At 40.5% G+C, this 23,262-nt stretch overlaps 1 protein-coding gene across 4 annotated transcripts in view; it reads right to left on the bottom strand.

Moving 5' to 3' along the window:
* DNAH6 (dynein axonemal heavy chain 6) overlaps window positions 1-23,262 on the bottom strand; it is a 278,835-nt gene that overhangs the window by 169,630 nt on the left and 85,943 nt on the right. For all 4 annotated transcript variants that reach the window (XM_070798839.1, XM_070798838.1, XM_070798840.1 and 1 more), the window contains exons 21-29: window positions 19,262-19,381; window positions 14,990-15,170; window positions 11,628-11,724; window positions 9,038-9,257; window positions 5,578-5,742; window positions 5,381-5,494; window positions 3,128-3,253; window positions 2,887-3,042; window positions 2,020-2,181 (exon numbers count right to left, since the gene is read on the bottom strand). In XM_070798839.1, coding sequence (XP_070654940.1) covers window positions 2,020-2,181; window positions 2,887-3,042; window positions 3,128-3,253; window positions 5,381-5,494; window positions 5,578-5,742; window positions 9,038-9,257; window positions 11,628-11,724; window positions 14,990-15,170; window positions 19,262-19,381 — 1,341 coding nt within the window. The remainder of the gene's footprint in view (window positions 1-2,019; window positions 2,182-2,886; window positions 3,043-3,127; window positions 3,254-5,380; window positions 5,495-5,577; window positions 5,743-9,037; window positions 9,258-11,627; window positions 11,725-14,989; window positions 15,171-19,261; window positions 19,382-23,262) is intronic.

Raw genomic sequence — 23,262 nt, forward strand, 5'->3', positions numbered from 1 at the left:
TATGTATTGATTTCAAGGTCACTAATGACCGTGTGGAATAGAAGAAGCTTTTGTGGCCAGACTGAATCCAGGCTGGGAATTGCATGACTAACCATTCTTGAGACATTGTTTGCTGAGATCATCAAAGTGGGTATTATTTTTTGATAAACATTCTGTCTCCAGTCTTCCTGTGGCTATAGGTGGGGTACAGTTGGGAGAGCAGTCTGGACAGAGCTGGGGACCCCCCAAGAGCCTGAATATTTAACAACAAAAAGGTTTCTTCCTGGTGTAGCAGGTCCTTGGGTAAGTATTTGGACCCAACACTCATATGAATGCAAACTTTCCTCAATGTCACCCAGACAGTGGTCCCTTCAGGACTATTTCATACATACCATATGGGCATGCATGGTCTCTAGAGCCCTCTAGGCTTATGTAAAAAGTGTTTCGGAAAACCACCTCACTCCACACCCTAAGTTAGCAGATGTCCCACACTCTGAAGATTCTGTGCAGTGTCCACAATAATTTTTAAGAGTGTAAAAAGGTCCTGTGATCAAAAAGTTTGAGAACTACTCAATGAAAAAATCTTTCCCTGAATTCTCACCTCCTATGGATTTCTTTTTTTTTTTTTTACATTTTATTTTATTTTTAAACTTTACAATATTGTATTAGTTTTGCCAAATATCTAAATGAATCCGCCACAGGTATACCTGTGTTCCCCATCCTGAACCCTCCTCCCTCCTCCCTCCCCATACCCTCCCTCTGGGTCGTCCCAGTGCACCAGCCCCAAGCATCCAGTATCGTGCATCGAACCTGGACTGGCATCTTGTTTCATACATGATATTATACATGTTTCAATGCCATTCTCCCAAATCTCCCCACCCTCTCCCTCTCCCACAGAGTCCATAAGATGGATCTATACATCAGTGTCTCTTTTGCTGTCTCGTACACAGAGTTATTGTTACCATCTTTCTAAATTCCATATATATGCGTTAGTATACTGTATTGGTGTTTTTCTTCCTGGCTTACTTCACTCTGTATAATAGGTTCCAGTTTCATCCATCTCATTAGAACTGATTCAAATGTATTTTTTTTTAATGGCTGAGTAATACTCCATTGTGTATATGTACCACAGCTTTCTTATCCATTCATCTGCTGATGGGTATCTAGGTTGCTTCCATGTCCTGGCTATTATAAACAGTGCTGCGATGAACATTGGGTACACGTGTCTCATTTCATTTTTAATACACAACTCTGAATTGCTCATCTCTCTTTTAATATTAATTTATTTATTTGGCTACAGTGGATCTTAGTTGCAGCATGTGGGGTCTAGTTCTCTGACCAGGGATCAAACCCAGGGCCCCTTGCATTGGGAGTACAGAATCTTAGTCCCTGGACCACTAGGGAAGTCCCTACTCTTCTCTTCCTGTAAGCTTATTCCTTGTTCCTAGATTTCCCTGCCATTGTGTTTTATACCTCATTTTTACCACCATTTGACAAATCCGGGCCTTGATTCCTACCTGACCCACCCAGATTGCCTTGTGTTGACTAGTCTCCCTTGCTCTATTTATTCCACTTTAATCATTCCTGGCCCCACTCAGTTCAGTTCAGTTGCTCAGTCGTGTCCGACTCTTTGCGACCCCATGAATTGCAGCACGCCAGACCTCCCTGTTCATCACCAACTCCCAGAGTTCACTCAAACTCACGTCCATCGAGTCGGTGATGCCATCCAGCCATCTCATTCTCTGTCGTCCCCTTCTCCTCCTGCCCCCAAGCCCTCCCAGCATCAGAGTCTTTTCCAATGAGTCAACTCTTTGCATGAAGTGGCCAAAGTATTGGAGTTTCAGCTTTAGCATCAGTCCTTCCAATGAACACCCAGGACTGATCTCCTTTAGAATGGACTGGTTGGACCTCCTTCTGGCCCCACCAGTTTTCCCCAGTTTGCTATCACCCCTTTTTCTCCTCCTTTTTCTGTGTCACAATGCAAACAGAGAAAGCCACAATGAAGCACTTAATGTTAGCGTTTATACGCCAAGACTGTACCTTGTAGTCCAAACCATCAGAGCAGTTAAAGACCACACACTGGATGGCAAGGGCTTTTGCAAGGTCTTTGGTGGTCTCTGTTTTCCCAGTTCCAGCAGGACCGGCTGGTGCACCTCCCAGGTCCAGCTGCAAAGCCCCCATGAGGCAAAGGTAGCAGCGATCCTGAAGAAATGGATAAATTGTCATTATTGAAGGGAACTGACACTGGCCACAAATTTGTAAGTACTTTCTATAGCAGGAGGGTTGTTATTTATTTTTTAAAATATATTTTTAAGTGGAGGATAATTGCTTTACAATGTCGTGTTGGTTTCTGCTGTACAACAATGTGAATTACTCAACTATATATATACATATCTCCTCCTTCTTGAGCCTCCCTCTCACCCGCCTCCTCATCCCATCCCTCCCCATCTAGATCATCACAGAGCAACAATTTGAGTTCCCTGTGCTATACAGCAGCTTCCCACTAGCTATCTGTTTTACATTCAGTAAAATGTACGTCAATGCTACTTTCTGAATTCATCCCACCCTTTCTTCCCTCCCTGTGTTCACAAGTCCATTCTCTACATCTGCTTCTCTATTCCTGCCCTGCAAGTAGGTTCATTGGTACCATTTTCTTCTAGATGCTATATATGTTCATTAATATGTAATATTTGTTTTTCTCTTTCTGACTTGCTTCACTCATGAAAGGTTCTACAGCAACTGAAACATACTAAAAAATTCAGGCACATGATCAAATAGAGTAAATAAATCTCTGCGATATGAAGATGTATTCACAGCAAATTCTTTCAAGGTTTAATCTTAGAAATGTTTCAGAACTATTATGATGGGGAAAAAAAACAGTCATGAACCTAACGGTCAGTAACTTACCGTGAGAGGAGTAATAACTAATCTTGGGCATGCACCTAAATACTCATAGCCATAGGTGTACTGAGAGAGCGCCATCCTCGCCACACAATTGTCCAGGTCTACATCCCAGTAATAGCGCAGCTGTCTCTGCCAGTCAAAGGAGTCAACTACCTGCACCTGCAGAAGTGATGACAATGATACACTTGGTAGATGCATTCATTTTAGAAAGAAACATATGATTTTATTTGAATGAAACAATTACCTTGGCTTGAACAAGTTCAGTGACTATGTCTCTTGCATGTACATCAATAGTAATTAAGGCAGTTATGATGTTTCTGTGTAATTTAGGAAGGATGCCTCGGACTATTGCAGCCAGGGCATTTAATCTCTACAAATGAAAAAAAATATGATCATTAATTTTCAAAAATCAGTTTACATGTATATCTTTTTACTACTAGGTTTGGAATATATATTTGCCAGAATTATCTATATAACTAAGTATCTATAAAATTAGATAGTTTTAGGACTTCCCTGAAGGTCCAGTGTTTAACATTCTGGGATTCCAATGCAAGGGGCACAGGTTCAATCCCCGGTTGGGGAACTAAGATCCCATATGTCATGTGGCATGGCCAAGAAAATATAACATAAAATAAAATAAAGATGACAAATTTATTAATATTTAAAAAATTAAACAGTTTTGACAAATGGCAATTCCAAATTTCATAAAAATCTGTAATTCTGTGACCAAATACTACAACAATTTAACTTTTTTGATTCCAATAAGACTTCTATGAAATACATACTAGATTTACCCCCATTTCACATGAGAGGAAACTGAAGGTCAGAGAGGGTAAGTAAACTGGTGGCCGTCACAGTCAATAAAGTGGCAAAAATGAGACTCAGGTAGACATTTGCCTTGAGGAAAGCTCTTAACCATCCTGTGATGATGTCTCCAGAGAAGACTATTCTCCTCAAAAATTAAATGTGATTAAGGTAGTGCTTCTCATTTATAGGGCTAGGTTCTTTTATTTTTGGATATTCATAAAACTCAGGCATTTTAACCAAGCCAATGGCTGATTAACCAAAAGCATTCATGTTAAGTCATTAAATCTTTTTCAAAGAAGGGCAGTGACTCTGAAAACCTTGACTGGCTGAATTTTCACTCAGGCTCATCCTGATCAAGGGTCACCTCTGTAAAGAGATCAGTGGGACTTTCCTTAGTGTCTTCTCTCTGGAGCTCTCTGAGGTGAAATTCTATTGAGAACCTTCTAAGAGAGTTTTATTTCAAGGAAGCTGTTTCCTCCTTTTTCTGTTTTAAGCGTGATTTTCTAAAAAAAATTATTTTGGCCATGCCATGCAGAATGCAGGATCTCAGTTCCCCAACCAGGAATCAAAGCCGTGCCCTCTGCAGTGCAAGAGCAGAGTCCTAACCACTGGAGCACCAGAAAATTCCCCTAAGGGTGAGTCTTTAAAAATGCAACATTGCTTGGAAGTAGAATTGGATTTGGAGTTGAAGATCTGGCCCTGCTGTAAGCTGCAATTTTTAAGGATAGCTCAAAAATTTGTGTAGAATGCTATTTAATTAATTCAATCTTATGGCTTTACTTATCATTGCCTAAGGGTTCTATAAAACAGTAGAAAAGCATGTGTTGGGCTGAAGAACAGAAATGGCACAAATCCTGTGGTTTTCCTGGATCAAATCAACTTCTGGGAGAGACATCAGGATCCAGTATACCATTTCTCCTTAAAGGTGGCAAACCCTGATAATCCTGACATTTTTCCTTTTGAATTTCTTTTTTTCCTTCTATTGTTAAAAGTATTCATATAAATATGGCAATGCGGGACACCTGGGTTTGATCCCTGGGTTGGGAAGATCACCTGGAGGAGGGCATGGCAACCCACTCTGGTATTCTTGCCTGGAGAATCCCCATGGACAGAGGAGCCTGGACAGCTGCAGTCCATGGGTTCACAAGGAGTCAGACACGACTATGCGACTGACCACACACATAAATACTATGCAAACATCAAGGGAGTATTGCTGAGAAAACTTGAACAGAGAGTTTTTGTGAGCACCCCAAATCTTTGGATGTCATCTCAGAGCCTTACAAATTTTTTTTAAACAGTTAAAAGCCATTCAGTTTTATTAATTAATATATATTTATTTCATACATAGTTGAAATAGAGCCTTTTACAATTCATTCTGTGATCCTTGATTAAAATACAGATTACAGGCCTTCAGAAACATTTTTTTATGTGACATAATGATGTAATGACACTTCATGATTTCTATGATTTACAAAACGGAGGCTAATCATTTAGTTAAGTAATGTTTATGACTTCTCTCGTCGATATTAGAAAGATGCAGAAAGATTTTAGTAACCTGTCACTGTTTTATCCTTAGGAGAAGAGCCTTACAATTTCCGAAGTAATGAACTTGTATCAACCACGCCCATAAGAGCCACTGGGACCATCTTGCCCAGCGATACGTCTGATATTGACCTGCCCGTAATCTCACCTCAAAGTTCACTTTTTCAAAATCTTCCAGGGCCTCTAAGTGATTCCCCTCTTCTTTTTCCAAACACTCCGTCAAATCGCGGCACCACATGATTTGAGAAACGGTCAGGATCACCTGCAGGGAAACACCCTCCTTCAGTGTGGGCTTCCTCTCAGCCGAGTAAGATGCAGAGGCGGAGACTGAAAGGAGCCTGTTACCTGAGAAGGGTGGCCTGCGACCACCCACATTGTTCTCTGTTTCCCCAGATAGTCCGCGATGGCGGCTTTGCACAGGCGGCGCAGAGACGTGAACATGGCTTCCTCCACTTTGCCCAGCCACTCCTCCACGTTGCCTCGAGCCTTTAAGCCTTTCCCCAGGCTCACCTGGGAGGTAATCAGAGAGATGATAACATCCTCCATACATCCCTAACAGAATCCTGAGCTCGGTAAACACGGCAGCGTGGCCACAGACACTGAAACTTTCTATTGATATTCCACTCTCACTTTACCCACTTCTACTTAAAAAAAAAAAAAAAAACTGTTTGGCTATGCCTCATGCAGAATTTTTAGTTGTGGCACGTGGGATCTAGTTCCCTGACCAGCGATCAAACTCAGGCCCCCTGCATTGGGAGCATGGAGTGTTAGCTAAGGAACCTCTAGGGAAGTACCTACCCACCTCTGCTGCTGCTGCTAAGTCACTTCAGTTGTGTCTGACTCCGTGCGACCCCATAGACCGCAGCTCACCAGGCTCCCCCGTCCCTGGGATTCTCCAGGCAAGAACACTGGAGTGGGTTGCCATTTCCTCCTCCAATGCATGAAAGTGAAAAGTGAAAGTGAAGTTGCTCAGTCGTGTCCGACTCTTCGCGATCCCATGGGACTGCGGCCTACCAAGCTTCTCCATCCATGGAATTTTTCAGGCAAGAGTACTGGAGTGGGGTGCCATTGCCTTCTCCGCTACCCACCTATACTTAGTGGGTTATTTCACGGCTTCCCTTTGGGGCCACCTCTTGGAAAGAGGAGCTGTGTGTGTGTGTGTATGTGACTCAGTTATGTGGAAAGAGGAGCCGTGTGTGTGTGTGTGTGTGTGTGTGTGACTCAGTTGTGTGGAAAGAGGAGCCGTGTGTGTGTGTGTGACTCAGTTGTGTGGAAAGAGGAGCCGTGTGTGTGTGTGTATATGTGTGTCACTCAGTTGTGTCCAACTCTTTGCTCAGTTGTATCTTACCCACAAGGCTCCTCTGTCTTTGGAATTCTCCAGGTAAGAATACTGGAGTGGCTTGCCATGCCCTCATCCAGGGGATCTTCCTGACCCAGGGATGGAATATGGTCTGCATTGCAGGCAGATTTTTTACTGTCTGATCTACCAGGAAAGCCCAAAGAAGAGTTTATGTGTGCTAAACGAATTCCTCCACTTTCTTTGCCTACCTGCTGCCATATGATTTTTGGCTCCAACCATTCCTCTAAACCTGGTCAGGTTATTAAGGTGATCAGGTGGGTGCGTGCTCAGTAGTGTCTGACTCTTCGGATCCAAGCAGACTGCAGCCTGCCAGACTTCTCTGTCCATGGAATTTTCTAGGCAAGCATACTGGAGTGGGTTGCTATTTCCTACTCCAGGGTATCTTCCCAATCCAGGGATCAAACCTGCGTCTCCTGCATTGGCAGGTGGATTCTTTACCACTGAGCCACCTGGGAAGCCCCTAAAGTAACCAGTGTTCTCCCAATTGTTCACTCCAATTGACACTTTTCAGTCCTTTTCACATTTATTTCTTGGACTTTCAATGACCTGCTGCTGCTGCTACTGCTGCTGTTGCTAAGTCGCTTCAGTTGTGTCCGACTCTGTGTGACCCCGTAGACAGCAGCCCACCAGGCTCCACCATCCCTGGGATTCTCCAGGCAAGAACACTGGAGTGGGTTGCCATTTCCTTCTCCAATGCATGAAAGTGAAAAGTGAAAGTGAAGTCGCTCAGTAGTGTCCGACTCTTCTTGATCCCATGGACTGCAGCCTACCAGGTTCCTCCGTCCATGGGATTTTCCAGGCAAGAGTACTGGAGTGGGTTGACTGCCTTGCTTATCTGGGCTCCAGAATCTGCTCACTTCTTCTACCCTCGCTTTACATGTCCTGTCTTCCCTAAATCCTGGCAGATTTAGGGGTCTTTCCTCTTTAATCTGCACTAGTGATGAGCAAAGTCTTTTGCCAGAGAATCAATTTAGGTCAAGTAAAAAAATTTATTGAGGTCTACTTGATTTACAATATTCTATAAGTTTCAGGAATACAACATAATGATTCAATATTTTTATAGATTCTACTTCATTTAAAGTTATTACTTTAATGGTTATACTGCCCTGTGCTGTACAATATTTCCTTGTTATTTATTTTATATGTGGTATTAGTAGTGTGTATCTCTTAATCCCCTACCCCTATAATACCCTACCCTCCTTGACTCTTCCCACTAGTAACTAATTTGTTTTCTATATATGTGAATCTGTTTCTGTTTTGTTATATTTACTAGTTTGTATTATTTTTTAGATCCCCTATTAAGGGAAAATATACAATATTTGTCTTTGTTTATTTCCCTTGGCATAAAACCCTCCAGGTCCACGTATATTGTTGCAAATGGTAAAGTTTTATACTTTTTTATGGATGAGTAATATCCCATTACTCTGAATGGCATTACTGATGCAATGGACATGAACTTGGGCAAACTCTAGGAGATGTTGAGGAACTGGGAGGCCTGATGTGCTGCAGTCCATGGGGTCACAAAGAGTTGGACTGGACTTGGCAACTGAACAACAACAACGATATATATACATATATATTCACATCTTCTTAACTATCCATCTGTTGGTGGGCACTTAGTTTGCATCCATGTCTTGGCTATTGTAAACAATGCTGCTATGAACATTGGGGTGTCTGTATAGTACAAGTAAAATGCCTATGGGTTCTTACTGATCCCATAGATATACTACTGTGTTCTAACTGGATTAAAATCCTTCGCATTTCCCTGAGTGACTTGTCTGCTCTCCATCTTCCTTGGCTGCCTCTGTGTGTGTGTCTGTCTGTGTGTGATTCTCCTCTGTGATGTCACTTGGTTCCCCATAGTCTGCTAGTGCATTCACTTGGTTGATGCCTACTGTATTCCAGGTACTGTGCAGAGCCTAGGAGACACTGCAGTCAAACAGTGACAACTAATACTTCATAGCACCCGCTTGGTACTATTCTAAAGTAATGTACATACAGGAACACCTGAAAAATCCCCAGCAACTCATTAATTGGGCACTATTACTAATCCTCATTTTATAGCTGAGATTAAAGATTGGGAGTGGAATCCAGGTGACCAGGCAGTAGAACCAGCTCTTATCTAGGCTACTCCTTTGCTCCTTGTGGAGAGTTAAGACTTGGCTCCAGTTCTTTCCACCCTGTTTCCAAGAACAGAGCACACACCTCTGTTATTACATTTAGTATGGGACTTTTCAGTTGTTTGACTATGTCTCTGCTGGACTTTGAATTCTTTGAGGGCAAGAATTTAATCATGGTTATTTTTGAAATTGTTGAGCCAGCCCAAGACCAGGGCATGTAGCACTTTGTGAATGCTTAGCATGCTGATGAATAAAATCTCCATTCTCCAACCCTGGAAGAGTAACAAAGTTTACCCATAAAGAATTATTAACAAGAATACCTTACCCTTTCTCCCTCTGGTGATAGCATCGCTAAAATATCATTAGTGTAAACCTTTTCTGGCTCTGCATCCATTCCAGGAATTTTTCCCTCAGTAGGAGGCAGGAGAGCAAATTCAAGCTTTGAAATGGAGTCGAAGCATTTCCTTAAGTGAGGCTGCACAGCTTGGGGATTTCGTGTCTGGGCCAAAATCTCCAAGAGCTCATCATTTGACAAGAAGTAAAATCTAGATTAAAGAATATACTTAAAATGTAACTTGAAATTGAAGCAAAACCTTATATAGGCATGATAGATGAATCCCTTGCCCACATCTCTTCCCCATCCACTGATTTCCTGGACCTATTGGTTTTAGGTTTCTGGGGAAGCCACACATCTCTAAATATGATTATTATAAAGATTAGTGTGGCTGCATCTCAAGCGTCTGGAGTTAGTGCCTGGTACATAAAAGGTAGAGATTTTTCATAAAATTTGTAAAAATGCTAGCACTTGCTATGATACTGATTTGGTCACATGTCTGTTACTTGGCTTTGAGCTCCTAAAGTGAAGGTATATTATTTGTTTTCCCTGGAATTCAGCCTTGTACCTCATATATACCTGGTATTCAATACATAATTTGTTGACTAAATGAATGTGTGGTTGCTGGAAACTTATTTGATTCTGTGACTACACACATGTGGGCTGTGCTGATGTGAGCTGGCAAGGGATTTTCTTAGATGCCCAACAGGGCCATTTGAAGGCATGAAGATATTCTATGGAAAAAAAAAAAAAACCTGGAGAAGGGGCATACCTGGATGCTGAGGGATGAGAGAGAGGGATGAGGGTCTGGCTGGAGAAGACACTTTACTCCTATGGAGGAAACTGCCTATGAGAGATCCCTCAGGACTGGAGGCATCTCATGAGCTCATGGAAGGCCCCATGTGAGAGAGGGGGCCAGTTGGGTACCATCCAACTCAGATTTCTCCTGCTGTACTACCTCTCCTCCCTTCCCTGCCCCAAACCTGGAGATCCCAGAAACCTAATAGAAAGTAGGGAGGGTTGACCATTATACATCCTTATCATCACTAAAGGCTTCAGCTTTGCAACAGGTCTGGGCCAGAGAAGGGAGATGTTTTCATTTTGAAAGAATTTCAGAATTTCGATGATTACAGATTGTTTAGTGGGTTAAGACAACAAGAGATTTTTTGGCATTATTATCTGAGAATGGCCAGAAAATTCATGAGGTCTGCTTAAGATTCTGAGCAGGAAGAAACTAGCCCCTTGTAGGGAATGCAGAGGTAGTCCTTAGAAATAAAGATGTTTTGGGGTTGCACTCTATCAGTCCTACCAGATACAGAATAATTCATCTCCCTTTTCAACTAATGAAACAGACAACTGTCAAGATTGGACTATGAACCCTGACAAAGCAGGAACCATGCTGCATTCCTCTTGTGTCCCCAGGACCTAACTTGTGGCCCCAGGAACTAATTCATATGGTTCATAACATGTCTTTCTTAAGGCTTGGAAAGTGAAATCAATGGTGCACAGAGCCTCTTGACCTAATAAACACTTCAGGCCTAGTTGACATAATTCTAAACAAAAGGAAAAAACAAAAGCTGATGCTTTTGGTGTTCAGCATTATCACAGGTAAATTTGTGTCCAGGTTTCTTTAAATATCAGAAGTAGTGTACAGATTTTCTCTACACTGGGGAGACCCAAGCTGGGAGCCACTGCTTTAAGAGTGAAATAAAAGGCACATCTCAAACCTATTCCTCTATCTTTTCCTGTGTTGCCTGAATCTGTTGAACTCAATCAAATCTTCCAGATCTTGGATGTCTCGTGTATATACATACCCTGGAGTGGTACCCAGCAACAAACCCTCTTAACCAAATAACCAACATAAGCATGTAACACTGGCTGACTTGGACAGAACTTACCAGCCATTTCTTTTATAGCTAACAGGAAAAATCCACAGAAGATGAACATTTTGTGATATTGTCTATGTTACGGTACAATGTGCCCCAGTGAATGAAGTCTGGAGCTCTTGTGATCATCAGGTAGTCATAGTCTGTTCGTATATAATTGCACTGAAACGGTTTATTTACATGACTGTCCACGTGCTAACCACGAGCGCCATTAGAGCAGGGATCTGGCCTTTTCTTCTTATATCTTTAACACTGAGCAAAACATTTGGTATGTTTCTAGAATGAATGGATGAGTAAAAAATTTCATTTGGAATTTGTGAAATGACCTTTTAGATGACTTCTACAGTGACCCTCTTAGGCCATCAATTAGCCTAAAGAAATCAGCTCAGGCAACAAAGGTCTCTAACTTTTTACAGATACATCCGTGGACACATGCACTCATGCAGGTGCACACATACACACCCAGCAGTGAAATGGTGCTGTGATCAAAAGTTCTTCCAGTGCCTACCCATTTAAACCAAACACTGTATCTTTATCCTTGACAAGATGAGCTACATTGCTATTATGAAATATATTTCCTGCTTCCCTTTTTGGTCCCCTGATGTTTTGAGGTTATGGTTTGTTTTAAAGTGTATCTTCACAAATTCATGGAAACTCAACTACTAAAAATGTTGTTGGTAGCCTTATAAACTTACCTTGGAAAGATAACTCTTTTTGATTCTAAATATGCCTCTAGACACTTCTGAATTTGATCAAGTAATGCATTATTATTTTGAAAAGTCTCCAGAAGCCCTGTTCATTGAAAAAAAGGTATTGGTAAAGTCTTGTTGAAATAAATAGAGAATATAATTTTAAATATGATATTAACTTTTTTAAAAGCTTTGGTTTTATTTGGTAAAAGAATGGTTTAATAAAATTTGGGAAGGTTGGTTAAGAATGTTAAGTATTTTTTTTAGCATCTATCTTATTCTATTTTTTAATTGAAGTATAGTTGACTTAGAATGTTGTGATAATCTCTGCTGTATAGCAAAATCACTCAGTTATACACATATATACATTCCTTTCTTTATCTTCTTTTCCATTATGGCTTACCCCAGGATACTGAGTATAGTTCCCTATGCTATACATTAGGACCTTGTTGTTTATCCATTCTAAGTGTAATACTTTGCGTCTACCAACTCCAAGCTCCAAGTCTATCCCTTAATGATGACATTAATTTTAATATCTGCCACTGAAGAACAAGCATTTAATTTGAAACCTTTTTATCCGGCATCATCCACTTTTGGGGATTAGGGGTGCACAAACTAAAGCCAAACAACTGCCTCCTCTTGACCCTCCAAACAAAGCCATTCTCTAAATGCTACATTTTCTTTGTCACTTCCTTACTCATGTCTTCTATTTCTTCTGCCCTCTTTAGATGCTGAAATTGTGGCAATCGCACCCTATTTCTTCATCACTAAACAGTAGCACCTTGAGAAGCAAGATTCATGTCTCACTTGACATTGATGTTTTGGTGCCTTTCACACTACCTGACTTCCATACCTGTTCAAGAATCAAATCCAGTCTTTTCCATGGTCTCCAAGGCTCAATGTGATCAGTGAAAAGAAAGTGAAAGTGAAAGTGAAGTCGCTCAGTCGTGTCTGACTTTGTGACCCCATGGACTGTAGCCCACCAGGCTCCTCCGTCCATGGGATTCTCCAGGCAAGAATACTGGAGTGGGTTGCCATTTCCTTCTCCAGGGAATCTTCCTGACCCAGGGACTGAACCCAGGTCTCCTGCATTGCAGGCAGACACTTTAACCTCTGAGCCACCAGAGAAGCTCCCAATCCAATCTCCAACTCATTACCCAAGCACACTTACCTCTCTGGTCTCACTCCTAAGCCCTCTCCTGTGTGCTGCTCTCCACCCTGCTCTGGCTTCCTTCCTTACAGGAGTACACGCTAAGCGTGCTTTTACTGCAGGGTCTCTACCTTTGTTCTCTCTGATGTTAGCAATACTCCCTTATATCCACAAACATATTTCATTCCTTCATTCTTGCAGATTTCTACTCAAAAGTAGTCACTTTATCAAAATATCCTTTCAACACACACACATACACAGCAGCCCCTGGCTATTCTTTTGCCACATTGCTGCTGCTGCTGCTAAGTTGCTTCAGTTGTGTCCAACTCTGTGTGACCCCACAGATGGCAGCCCACCAGGCTCCGCCATCCCTGGGATTCTCCGGGCAAGAACACTGGAGTGGGTTTCCATTTCCTTCTCCAATGCATGAAAGTGAAAAGTGAAAATGAAGTCACTCAGTCGTGTCTGACTCTTTGTGACCCCATGGACTGCAGCCTACCAGGCTCCTCTGTCCATGGGATTTTCCAGGCAAGAGTACTGGAGTGGGTTGCCACTGCTTTCTCCACTTGCCACATTACCCTACTTAATTTTTCTTCACAGCTTTATCATCATCTGAAATTATATATATATATATATATATATGTATATATGAGAGTGTAAGTCGCTTAGTCGTATTTGACTCTTTGTGACTTGATGGACTGTAGCTCGCCAGGCTCCTCTGTCTGTGGGATTCTCCAGGCAAGAATACTGGAGTGGATTGCCATTCCCTTCTCCAGGAGATCTCCCTGACCCAGGGATTGAATCCAGGTCTCCTGCATTGCAGGCGGATTCTTTACCATCTGAGCCACCAGAGAAATCATATATATATCTCTCTCCACACTTCTGTATCTGAAATCCCTGGGACTAAATGTATTTTTGAAATCTTTTTTTTAAAAGTCCAGTTGGGACTGGGGCAGCACTCTGCAATAAGACACGTTGATATTATTGCAGCAAGAGGTTTGAATATGCACATTTAGTGGGGGGTGCTAGACAAGATAAAAGGTCTTTCAGAGATATCCATGTTTTAATCCCCAGAACTTGAGAATTTGTTAGTTTTTATGGGAAAAGGCACCTGGCAGATGTGATTACACTATGGATCACAGGATGGGGAGATTATCATGGATCATGCGGTGGGCCCAGTGTAATCACAGGGTCTTTATAAGAGGTAGAGAGGCAGATGTGATGGCAGAAACATAGACTGGGGTGATAACAGTTGTGGCTGAAAGGGGACTAGGAACCAAGGACTATGGGGAGCTGCTGGAAGCCCCAAAGTTTTAAGGTTTTCAATTCTATCATCCCATAGAGTTTTCCCTGTCTATTTCTGTAAGAGTCTTTGGGCAGAGACCACAGCCCAGCAGCTGCTTCTGCCTGAAGGAAGCTCTCTGGGATTATCACCATGACAGACCATGTGCTGCCATTTACAGAACAACAAGTTGTTGAGCTGAGGCTTTAATAGAAAACATAAAGTTCAATCACTCAGTATGTGTACCCCGAAAGATTTTGATTCTACATCCCTAGAAACAGAACTTATTAAAACACATTTCAACTGTAAAACACTGGGGACTCTATTCAATACTTTATAATGACCTATATGGGAAAAGAATTTTAAAAAGAGTGAATATATGTATATGTATAACTGATTCACTTTGCTGTATACCTGAAACTAACACAATATTAAAAATCAACTATACTCCAATAAAAGTCAACTAAAAAATAAATAAAACACATTTCAACCCTGAGATTAGAATTACTTTAGTGGCATTATTCGTAAGTGGTTATAACGAATTACTTAAAGTGTGGAAATTTGTATGGTTAGAAGTCTGTAAGAATGGGTCAACTGAATGGAAATGTACGTTTTGTAACCTAAATTGTGAGATGGAAGCATCAGTGATACTCTATGGGGAAACATTCCCCAATGCTACACACTGCAAAAGAAGTAGATGCTTGTGTGCCAAAACTATCAACTGAGCTGAAGGATAATGATGACAATACATTAATAGTAATAAAATGACAAGTGTTCAATTCACATTGCTTAGCAAGAGTGTCAAAGGTACTACAAATATTCCTGGTCATCAGTGCTGACTAGATCAAGGGTTAAATGTACTACATATTATTAGAATCTTACAGGTGATGAATGCTGTGGATGATTGTAAAGTCTTTTTGTGTGTTTCTTTTCTACCTGGTTGAGTAGCTGCTCGGAGAGCGTTAGGCAGCCGGTTAACCTTCCTCATGATTTCCTTCCATGACTTGTCCACTTGAAGGAACATCTTGGCCTCTGCAGGCAACTGCCTTTGAATATCTGGAGCATTAAAAATACTCTCTAGGTAGAGCCAGTTTCTCTGGCAGTTCAGCCATTCTTCCTAGGAGAAAAATAAGGACATTATCAAATGTTTTAACCCAAAGTTGAAAATACACAGCTATGTTAAAAATAACTACATGAGGATTCACTGTATTTTTTACATTTTGGCGGTGTCTCACAGGCCTTAATTTTTCATTAAAAATTTTTTTTATTTTATATTGGAGCATAGTTGATTAGCAATGATATGGTATACGGCAAAGTGACTGAGTTAAACCAACAGAAGTATCAATTCTTTTTCAAATTATTTTCCCATCAAGGTTATTACAGAATATTGAAATGAGTTTCCTATGCTGTGTAGTAGGTCCTTGTTGGTTATCTATTTTAAATTCGGTAGTGTGTGCATGTCAACCCAAACTCCCAATCTATCCCTCCCCTGGCCCCCACCCCCATAATGATAAGTTCATTCTTTATGTCCTCACAGCTCCTTTGAAATAAAACCTCTTTAAAATATCCAAGACTCATCTCAGCCTAATTCCAACTCATTTTTTGGTATGAGTAGAGTTATAATGAGTCTACTAACGTGTGGTAACCAGAATGGACCCAAATAAAGAGGATTAAAATGCCCAGAGGAATCTAAAATTGTCAGATTCGTAGAAACATAAACTATAATGGTGCTTACTTGGGTCTAGGAGTAGGGGGAAGGGTAGTTGTTTATTCGGTTTAAGTTTTGATTTGCAAGATTTTTTTTAACAACAATGTAAATATACCTAATATCACTTAACTGTACACTTTAAAGTGTTTTACTGTCTCCTGGAGGGAAGAGACACTTAATATATACTTAGTACCCTGATTTTTATGTCTGTTGCCCCAGTTGGGTGGCTGCTGTCTGGGATGTCTCTTCATTGCCTGGCTTTGATAGCCAGGAAGCTTCCATTTCTGGGTCCCATGGCACTGTGGCAATTCTTTGGCAAGTTATACCCCAAGGCACTGTACAGACAGTAGACTGAGGCACACCCCCCAGCATTTCTGTGAAGGAGGCCTCTTCGTTTATTTTGGATTTTCAGTCTGAGGAGCAGTCTTCAGGTTTGGCCACACTTTGTGGCATGTAGATCTGCTCTCAAGGAACATAGGCCTGGCCTTGCCATGCCATCTGGACTTGTTTCCCTCTGCCTTGCTTCAGTTAATCAGTATCATCCAGGAAAGACTTCATACACTTATCTGGAGCCCTGATATTTGCAAGTGCCACCTAGGGACCCCTCCAGATCATATAAGTATATATACTTATATACCTCATATAAGTGGAATCACTATTTATTCTTTCTAGTTTTATTGAGAAATAGTGACATGCATCACTGTGTAGGTTTAAGGTGTATAGCATGATAGTCTGATGTATATGTATTGTGAAATGAGCACCACAAGGTTTAGCTAACATCCATCATCTCATAAATACAATAAAAAGAAAGAAGAAAACAGCTTTTCTCCCTGTGATGAGAACTCTTAGGATCTACTCTTCTTTCTACAATTTTCCTGTATATCATCAAAGTGTTAACTATAGTCATCATATTGCATATCATATTTCTAGTACTTATTTATGTTGTAACTGGAAGTTTGTACAGTTTGAATACTTTCCTCTAGTCTCTCCTCCCCACACCTCTGCCTCTGGTAACCACAAGTATGATCTCTTTTTCTATGAGTTTGTTTTAGATTCCATATATAAGTGAAATAATACAGTATTTCTGTGTTTCTGTCCACAATTTACCTTTAATTTAAAATAATAGCAGTCACTGAATAAAAGGGATGTTTTTGCTTGTTTTTTGCTGACAGTTGAACCTGAGTCCAACCAATATACTGGATGGATTTTATATATGGTGCAGTCATGTGTTACAGTCCTTGTTAACAAGCCATTCCTGAATACAGGAACTAAAAGTCACCACATTAAAGGATCACTAACTAGATGCTCAGGTAGTACTTGACTTTGAAGTTATTTATAAAATTTTAATTTTTCTTTGAATGTTAAATGAAATAGCATGAGAAATATGAGACAGAAAATTTAGAGAAGAGAGTGGATTTAATTACAGTATTCTACTGTAGTTAGCATTTATTGTTATCCTAATCAGCCTTTGTTGCCTAACTCTGAAGCTTCAAGAGAATTGAGAATCATCTGGGTTTTGATTTCATTTCTGCCATCTATATGATTTTGGGCAAATCATTTCATTTCTTTAAGCTTAGGCATTAATATTGTTACTAGTATTCTAATGTATAAATAAGGATGGAGATGATATTATCCAGCTTGCTTACTTTAGGGCAGAGTTATGAGAATAAACAAGGAGTACAGTATTAAAAAAAACAAAAACAAACAAACAAACAAATGCCCAGAGGAGACATTCTAGGGGGAAACAAGATGGTTCAAGGAGTCTGAAGGGTTGGGAAGCTGTTTAGTGACTGTTTCCAAATATATAAAAAAGATTCTTTGCCTCAGTGATGTCTATATTCTTCCCTCTCCCTCCTTTTAAAGAAGAAATATAATTCATTTTCAATTAAAAGAGTAAAACCTGCTTATAACAGAACATGTGGCAAAGACATAAGACTGGGAAGAATAAGAAAACCGTATACTGTCTCTCCTCTTAGAGATGATCACTGTTAATCAAAGAAACCACAAGTGCAGGGTCAGATCTAAAGTCTGTAGACCTCACCTTTCCACTGTGCCTCTTGCCATAACCCTGAGATCCGTAAAAGAGCATCTCTCACCTCACTCTAGATTTGGGGGCTATGCTTAATCCCTAATATCCCAACCACTCCCTGGTTTATTTCAGGTTCATACTTTCTATGCAGTTAATTCTCTGGAGGGTCCCTGTTACTCAGGGATCAGATTATAAGGTGTACATTGAAGAGGATGGATTCCTGAAAAAGGTCTCTATGAAATAAAGATGAGACAAATTGTCTTTTCCTACTTAGTGCCTGTATTAAGTCATAGATAACTTTTCATATTAGAACATATAGGGAAGTGTCACCCAAGCATGTCTGACTCTTCGTGACCCTCTAGACTGTAGCCCACCAGCCTCCTCTGTCCATGGAATTCTCCAGGACAAAATACTGGAATGGGTTGGCATTTCCTTCTCCAGGGGATCTTCCTGACTCAGGGATCAAAGGATCTGCCTCCTGCATTGCAGGCAGATTCTTTACTGTCTGAGATACTAGGGAAGCCCCAGAACACAGAGGAACCCCAACACAATTAATTCAACAGAAAAAACTGAAGTCAAAGAAAGACATTGGATGGGAAAAAAATTAGACCAGAGTAAGTGGGCTCTTTGTTTTATTATGGGATAATCTGAGGTACAGTAAAATAAAAAGGAAGTGTGTATGAAAGGAAGGGCACCACGGAGACTTCGAGGAACAGTGTTAGTCCAGTAAATATGAGCTTGCTGTGATAAGACCCTTAAGGTGGCCCCAGGACCAGGGCTTCATGTCCTTGTGTGATCCTCTCCCCCTGAGTGTGGGTGCCGCCTGCGACTTGCTTCTAGTTATGGAGAATATGGTAAAGGTAATAGGATGTACACAATTAGGTGTAAATACACGAGGCTGTAGCCTCCATCTTGCCTAGAGACTTTCTCTTCCCTGCTTTACTGATGAAACAAGTCATCTTGTTGAGGAAGTCCATGGAAAAAAATTGAGCAACATGGAGGAGCTGAGGATGGCCTCTGACTGACAGCCAGTGAGAAACTGAAGCCCCTGGTCCTGGAATTGCAAGGAAATGATATCTGTCAGCATCTTCCCTTAGTTGAACCCCTGATGGGAACCGAGTCCTGGCCCACATCTTGACTGAACCCTTGTGAGACCCTTAAACATAAGACCCAGTTAAGCCATGAACTCCTTACCCACAGAAGCTGTGGGATAATAAATGTATCTTGTTTTATATGACTAATGTTTGTGTATTTTGTTTCACAGCAATAATAACTAATTATTGATGGTACAGTCTTATAAAGAAGAGCTCAAGGTATTTGCATTCTCCTTATATTCTGAGAATAATAAAATGTCAGTATTCAATCTTACATCTAAACTCTATACTGCCTAACCCTAAGTGAACAAATGACTTCTAAGGTCCTGTGACTTTCCAATTCTCTGAGTCCGTGAATTGAAATTACCCTTACTCACCAGTGTTTGATTAAACAAAGCAAGCTGTTTCTGCCATTCATCTACTCGAGCTTTCAGTGGGCCAACGTAACGTGATGAGGCAATGGTTGCAATGTTGATGGTGCTGTCATCAAGAAGGACCTTTCAGGAAGGGTGAAGAAAGTATGTGCAACATCATATGTTAGTGCTCTCAAAGATAATTACAGATATTTAACTCTGAGAGTCTATTTATTTATTTTTATTTTTACCTTAAAATTTTTATTTTATATTGAAATAGAAATTTCTGTTGGATTTACAACATTGTATTAGTTTCAGGTGTACAGCAAAGTGATTCAATTACACACATACATATATCCATTCCTTTTCAGATTCTTTCCCATCTAGGTTATACAGAATATTAAGTAGAGTTCCCTGTGCTATACAGTAGGGTCCTTGTTGATGATCTATTTTATTTATTTTTTTAAATTTAATTTTATTTTTAAACTTTACATAATTGTATTAGTTTTGCCAAATATCAAAATGAATCCGCCACAGGTATACATGTGTTCCCCATCCTGAACCCTCCTCCCTCCTCCCTCCCCATACCATCCCTCTGGGTCGTCCCAGTGCACTAGCCCCAAGCATCCAGTATCGTGCATCGAACCTGGACTGGCATCTCGTTTCTTACATGATATTTTACATGTTTCAATGCCATTCTCCCAAATCTTCCCACCCTCTCCCTCTCCCACAGAGTCCATAAGACTGTTCTATACATCAGTGTCTCTTTTGCTGTCTCGTACACAGGGTTATTGTTACCATCTTTCTAAATTCCATATATATGTGTTAGTATACTGTATTTATGTTTTTCCTTCTGGCTTACTTCACTCTGTATAATAGGCTCCAGTTTCATCCACCTCATTAGAACTGATTCAAATGTATTCTTTTTAATGGCTGAGTAATACTCCATTGTGTATATGTACCACAGCTTTCTTATCCATTCATCTGCTGATGGACATCTAGGCTGCTTCCATGTCCTGGCTATTATAAACAGTGCTGCGATGAACATTGGGGTACACGTGTCTCTTTCCCTTCTGGTTTCCTCAGTGTGTATGCCCAGCAGTGGGATTGCTGGATCATAAGGCAGTTCTATTTCCAGTTTTTTAAGGAATCTCCACACTGTTCTCCATAGTGGCTGTACTAGTTTGCATTCCCACCAACAGTGTAAGAGGGTTCCTTTTTCTCCACACCCTCTCCAGCATTTATTATTTGTAGACTTTTGGATCGCAGCCATTCTGACTGGTGTGAAATGGTACCTCATAGTGGTTTTGATTTGCATTTCTCTGATAATGAGTGATGTTGAGCATCTTTTCATGTGTTTGTTAGCCATCTGTATGTCTTCTTTGGAGAAATGTCTATTTAGTTCTTTGGCCCATTTTTTGATTGGGTCGTTTATTTTTCTGGAGTTGAGCTGTAGGAGTTGCTTGTATATTTTTGAGATTAGTTGTTTGTCAGTTGCTTCATTTGCTATTATTTTCTCCCATTCTGAAGGCTGTCTTTTCACCTTGCTAATAGTTTCCTTTGATGTGCAGAAGCTTTTAAGGTTAATTAGGTCCCATTTGTTTATTTTTGATTTTATTTCCAATATTCTGGGAGGTGGGTCATAGAGGATCCTGCTGTGATGTATGTCAGAGAGTGTTTTGCCTATGTTCTCCTCTAGGAGTTTTATAGTTTCTGGTCTTACGTTTAGATCTTTAATCCATTTTGAGATTTAAAATTTTTGTTTTTATGTATTTGATCTATTTTATATATAGTAGTGTGTATATGTGGAGAAGGCAATGGCACCCCACTCCAGTACTCTTGCCTGGAAAATCCAATGGACGGAGGAACCTGGTGGGCTGCAGTCCATGGGGTTGCTAAGAGTCTGACACGACTGAGCAACTTCACTTTCACTTTTCACTTTCACGCATTGGAGAAGGAAATGGCAACCCACTCCAGTGTTCTTGCCTGGAGAATCCCAGGGACGGGGGAGCCTGGTGATCTGCCGTCTATGGGGTCGCACAGAGTCGGACACGACTGAAGCGACTTAGCAGCAGCAGCAGCAGCAGTGTGTATATGCTGGGACTTTCCAGGTGGTGCTAGTGATAAAGAACCTGCCTGCCATTGCAAGTTAGACACAAGAGATGTGGCTTCGATCCCTGGGTCCATAGTGTTGCACAGAGTCCGACGTGACTGAAGTGACTTAGCACACACACACCCAGTGTGTATGTGTTAATCCCAAACCACTTAAAAGCCAACTTTCTGAATTAAAAGCTTAGTCCCACCCATTATTTCCCACCTAACCACTTCCTCTCCTTCTTCCCTTCACCAGGATTTACAACCCACTATGATGTTTTCTTCAGCGTCACCATGGAACTTCTGATTGTCAAATCATGGCTATTTCTGTCATTTATTAATGGCACACATTTCTGTTTAGCTCAGCCCTTTTCTTCAATCTCCCCCTACAAGTTATCTGGTACTTTACACCACTTTATTTCTCAAAGTGCTCAAAACTTGAAAAAGTAGCTGCCTGCTTTATCCAATGAAACATCATTCTCCCTCAATTATCTTGAGGAAGAGGAAAAGTGAGCTCATTCATGTCAAGCTCTGGATGTTTATAGACAAGTTTTCATCTACCTCCTTCCCCTACTCCTTCTCCATATGCCACAGCAACCCTTGCAGAACATGTACATTTTAAAAAACGTGTCTTCTAATCTAAAGAATTTTCATTGTTCTATTTAAATTACAAACTTCTTCAGAGCAGAAGCCCCATCACCTGTTATTACCTGGTCTCATACTGACTGATTTCCATCTTGGGTCTGCTCTCCCCTTCACCACCCAGAATGCTGTCTGGTCTTGCTCTTCCAAAATACACCTGGCAAAGACATTTCATCTCCAATTCTAGTTTGGGGACACACTAAGAGAATGGGGCTTTGCTTTAAAAAAATATTTTGTTGAAGTATGACTGATTTACAGTGTTGTGTTAATGTTAGCTATATAGCAAAGTGATTCAGTTATACATATATATATATATATATATATATATATACTTTTTAACATTCTTTTATATTATGACTTATCACACGATATTGAATATAGTTCCCTGTGTGGGATTTGTTTTTTAAATTGAGTCATAATCCCCATATTCCTGTGCTAAACAAATATGCCTTTGGATATTGTCACTAAGAATATTCCAAACACATGGGTCAGATTTATCTTCTTTTGCTGTTAATAGAGCATGACCATCTACTGCTAATCTCAAAAATTTCAAGTGAATTTAGCTTCTTAGTGTGCTATAAACCTGAAATGCTTATTCATGCTTCTTTGCCTTATTTAAATGGTTTGAAGTGCCTTCTATTCTCAACTATTAATATCAAACCCCCATATTTTTAAGGTCTAGAATGTCTTGGCTGGTCTAGCAAGGATTCTCTGATCACTTCAGCTACAACTGATCTCTTTGCTATTCCAAATTCTCCAGCAGTTACTGACTACAAGACTTTTAACTCATATATATATGTATAGTTGATAAATGAATATAGAATGAAGTAATGGAAACTCCATAATTACCCTAATCGCCTCCTAATTGCCTTTTAAATTCTTAAAATCCTCTTCTCCATTCAGTTCAGTTCGGTCTAATCGCTCAGTCGTGTCTGACTCTTTGCGACCCCATGTATGGCAGCATGCTGGGCCTCCCTGTCCATCACCAGCTCCCGGAGTCTACTCAAACTCATGTCCATCGAGTTGGTGATGCCATCCAGCCATCTCATCCTCTGTCATCCCCTTTATTAGATGACACTAATTTGCTTAATTTTATTGAAGAACATTAATGCATATGAAAACTTGTGATACTTTAATGTGTATTCCTTTCTATCTCATGCTTTGATTAAAAGGAAAAAATTCTTTATGTCATATCTATTGCTTTGATAAGTATTTCATGTACAAGCATTCATGTCCTGGTGGCTCAGTGGTACAGAGCCTGCCTGCCAACACAAGAGATGTGGGTTTGA

This window comes from Bos indicus, chromosome 11, assembly GCF_029378745.1.
Source record: "Bos indicus isolate NIAB-ARS_2022 breed Sahiwal x Tharparkar chromosome 11, NIAB-ARS_B.indTharparkar_mat_pri_1.0, whole genome shotgun sequence".
NCBI classification, from domain to species: Eukaryota; Metazoa; Chordata; class Mammalia; order Artiodactyla; family Bovidae; genus Bos; species Bos indicus.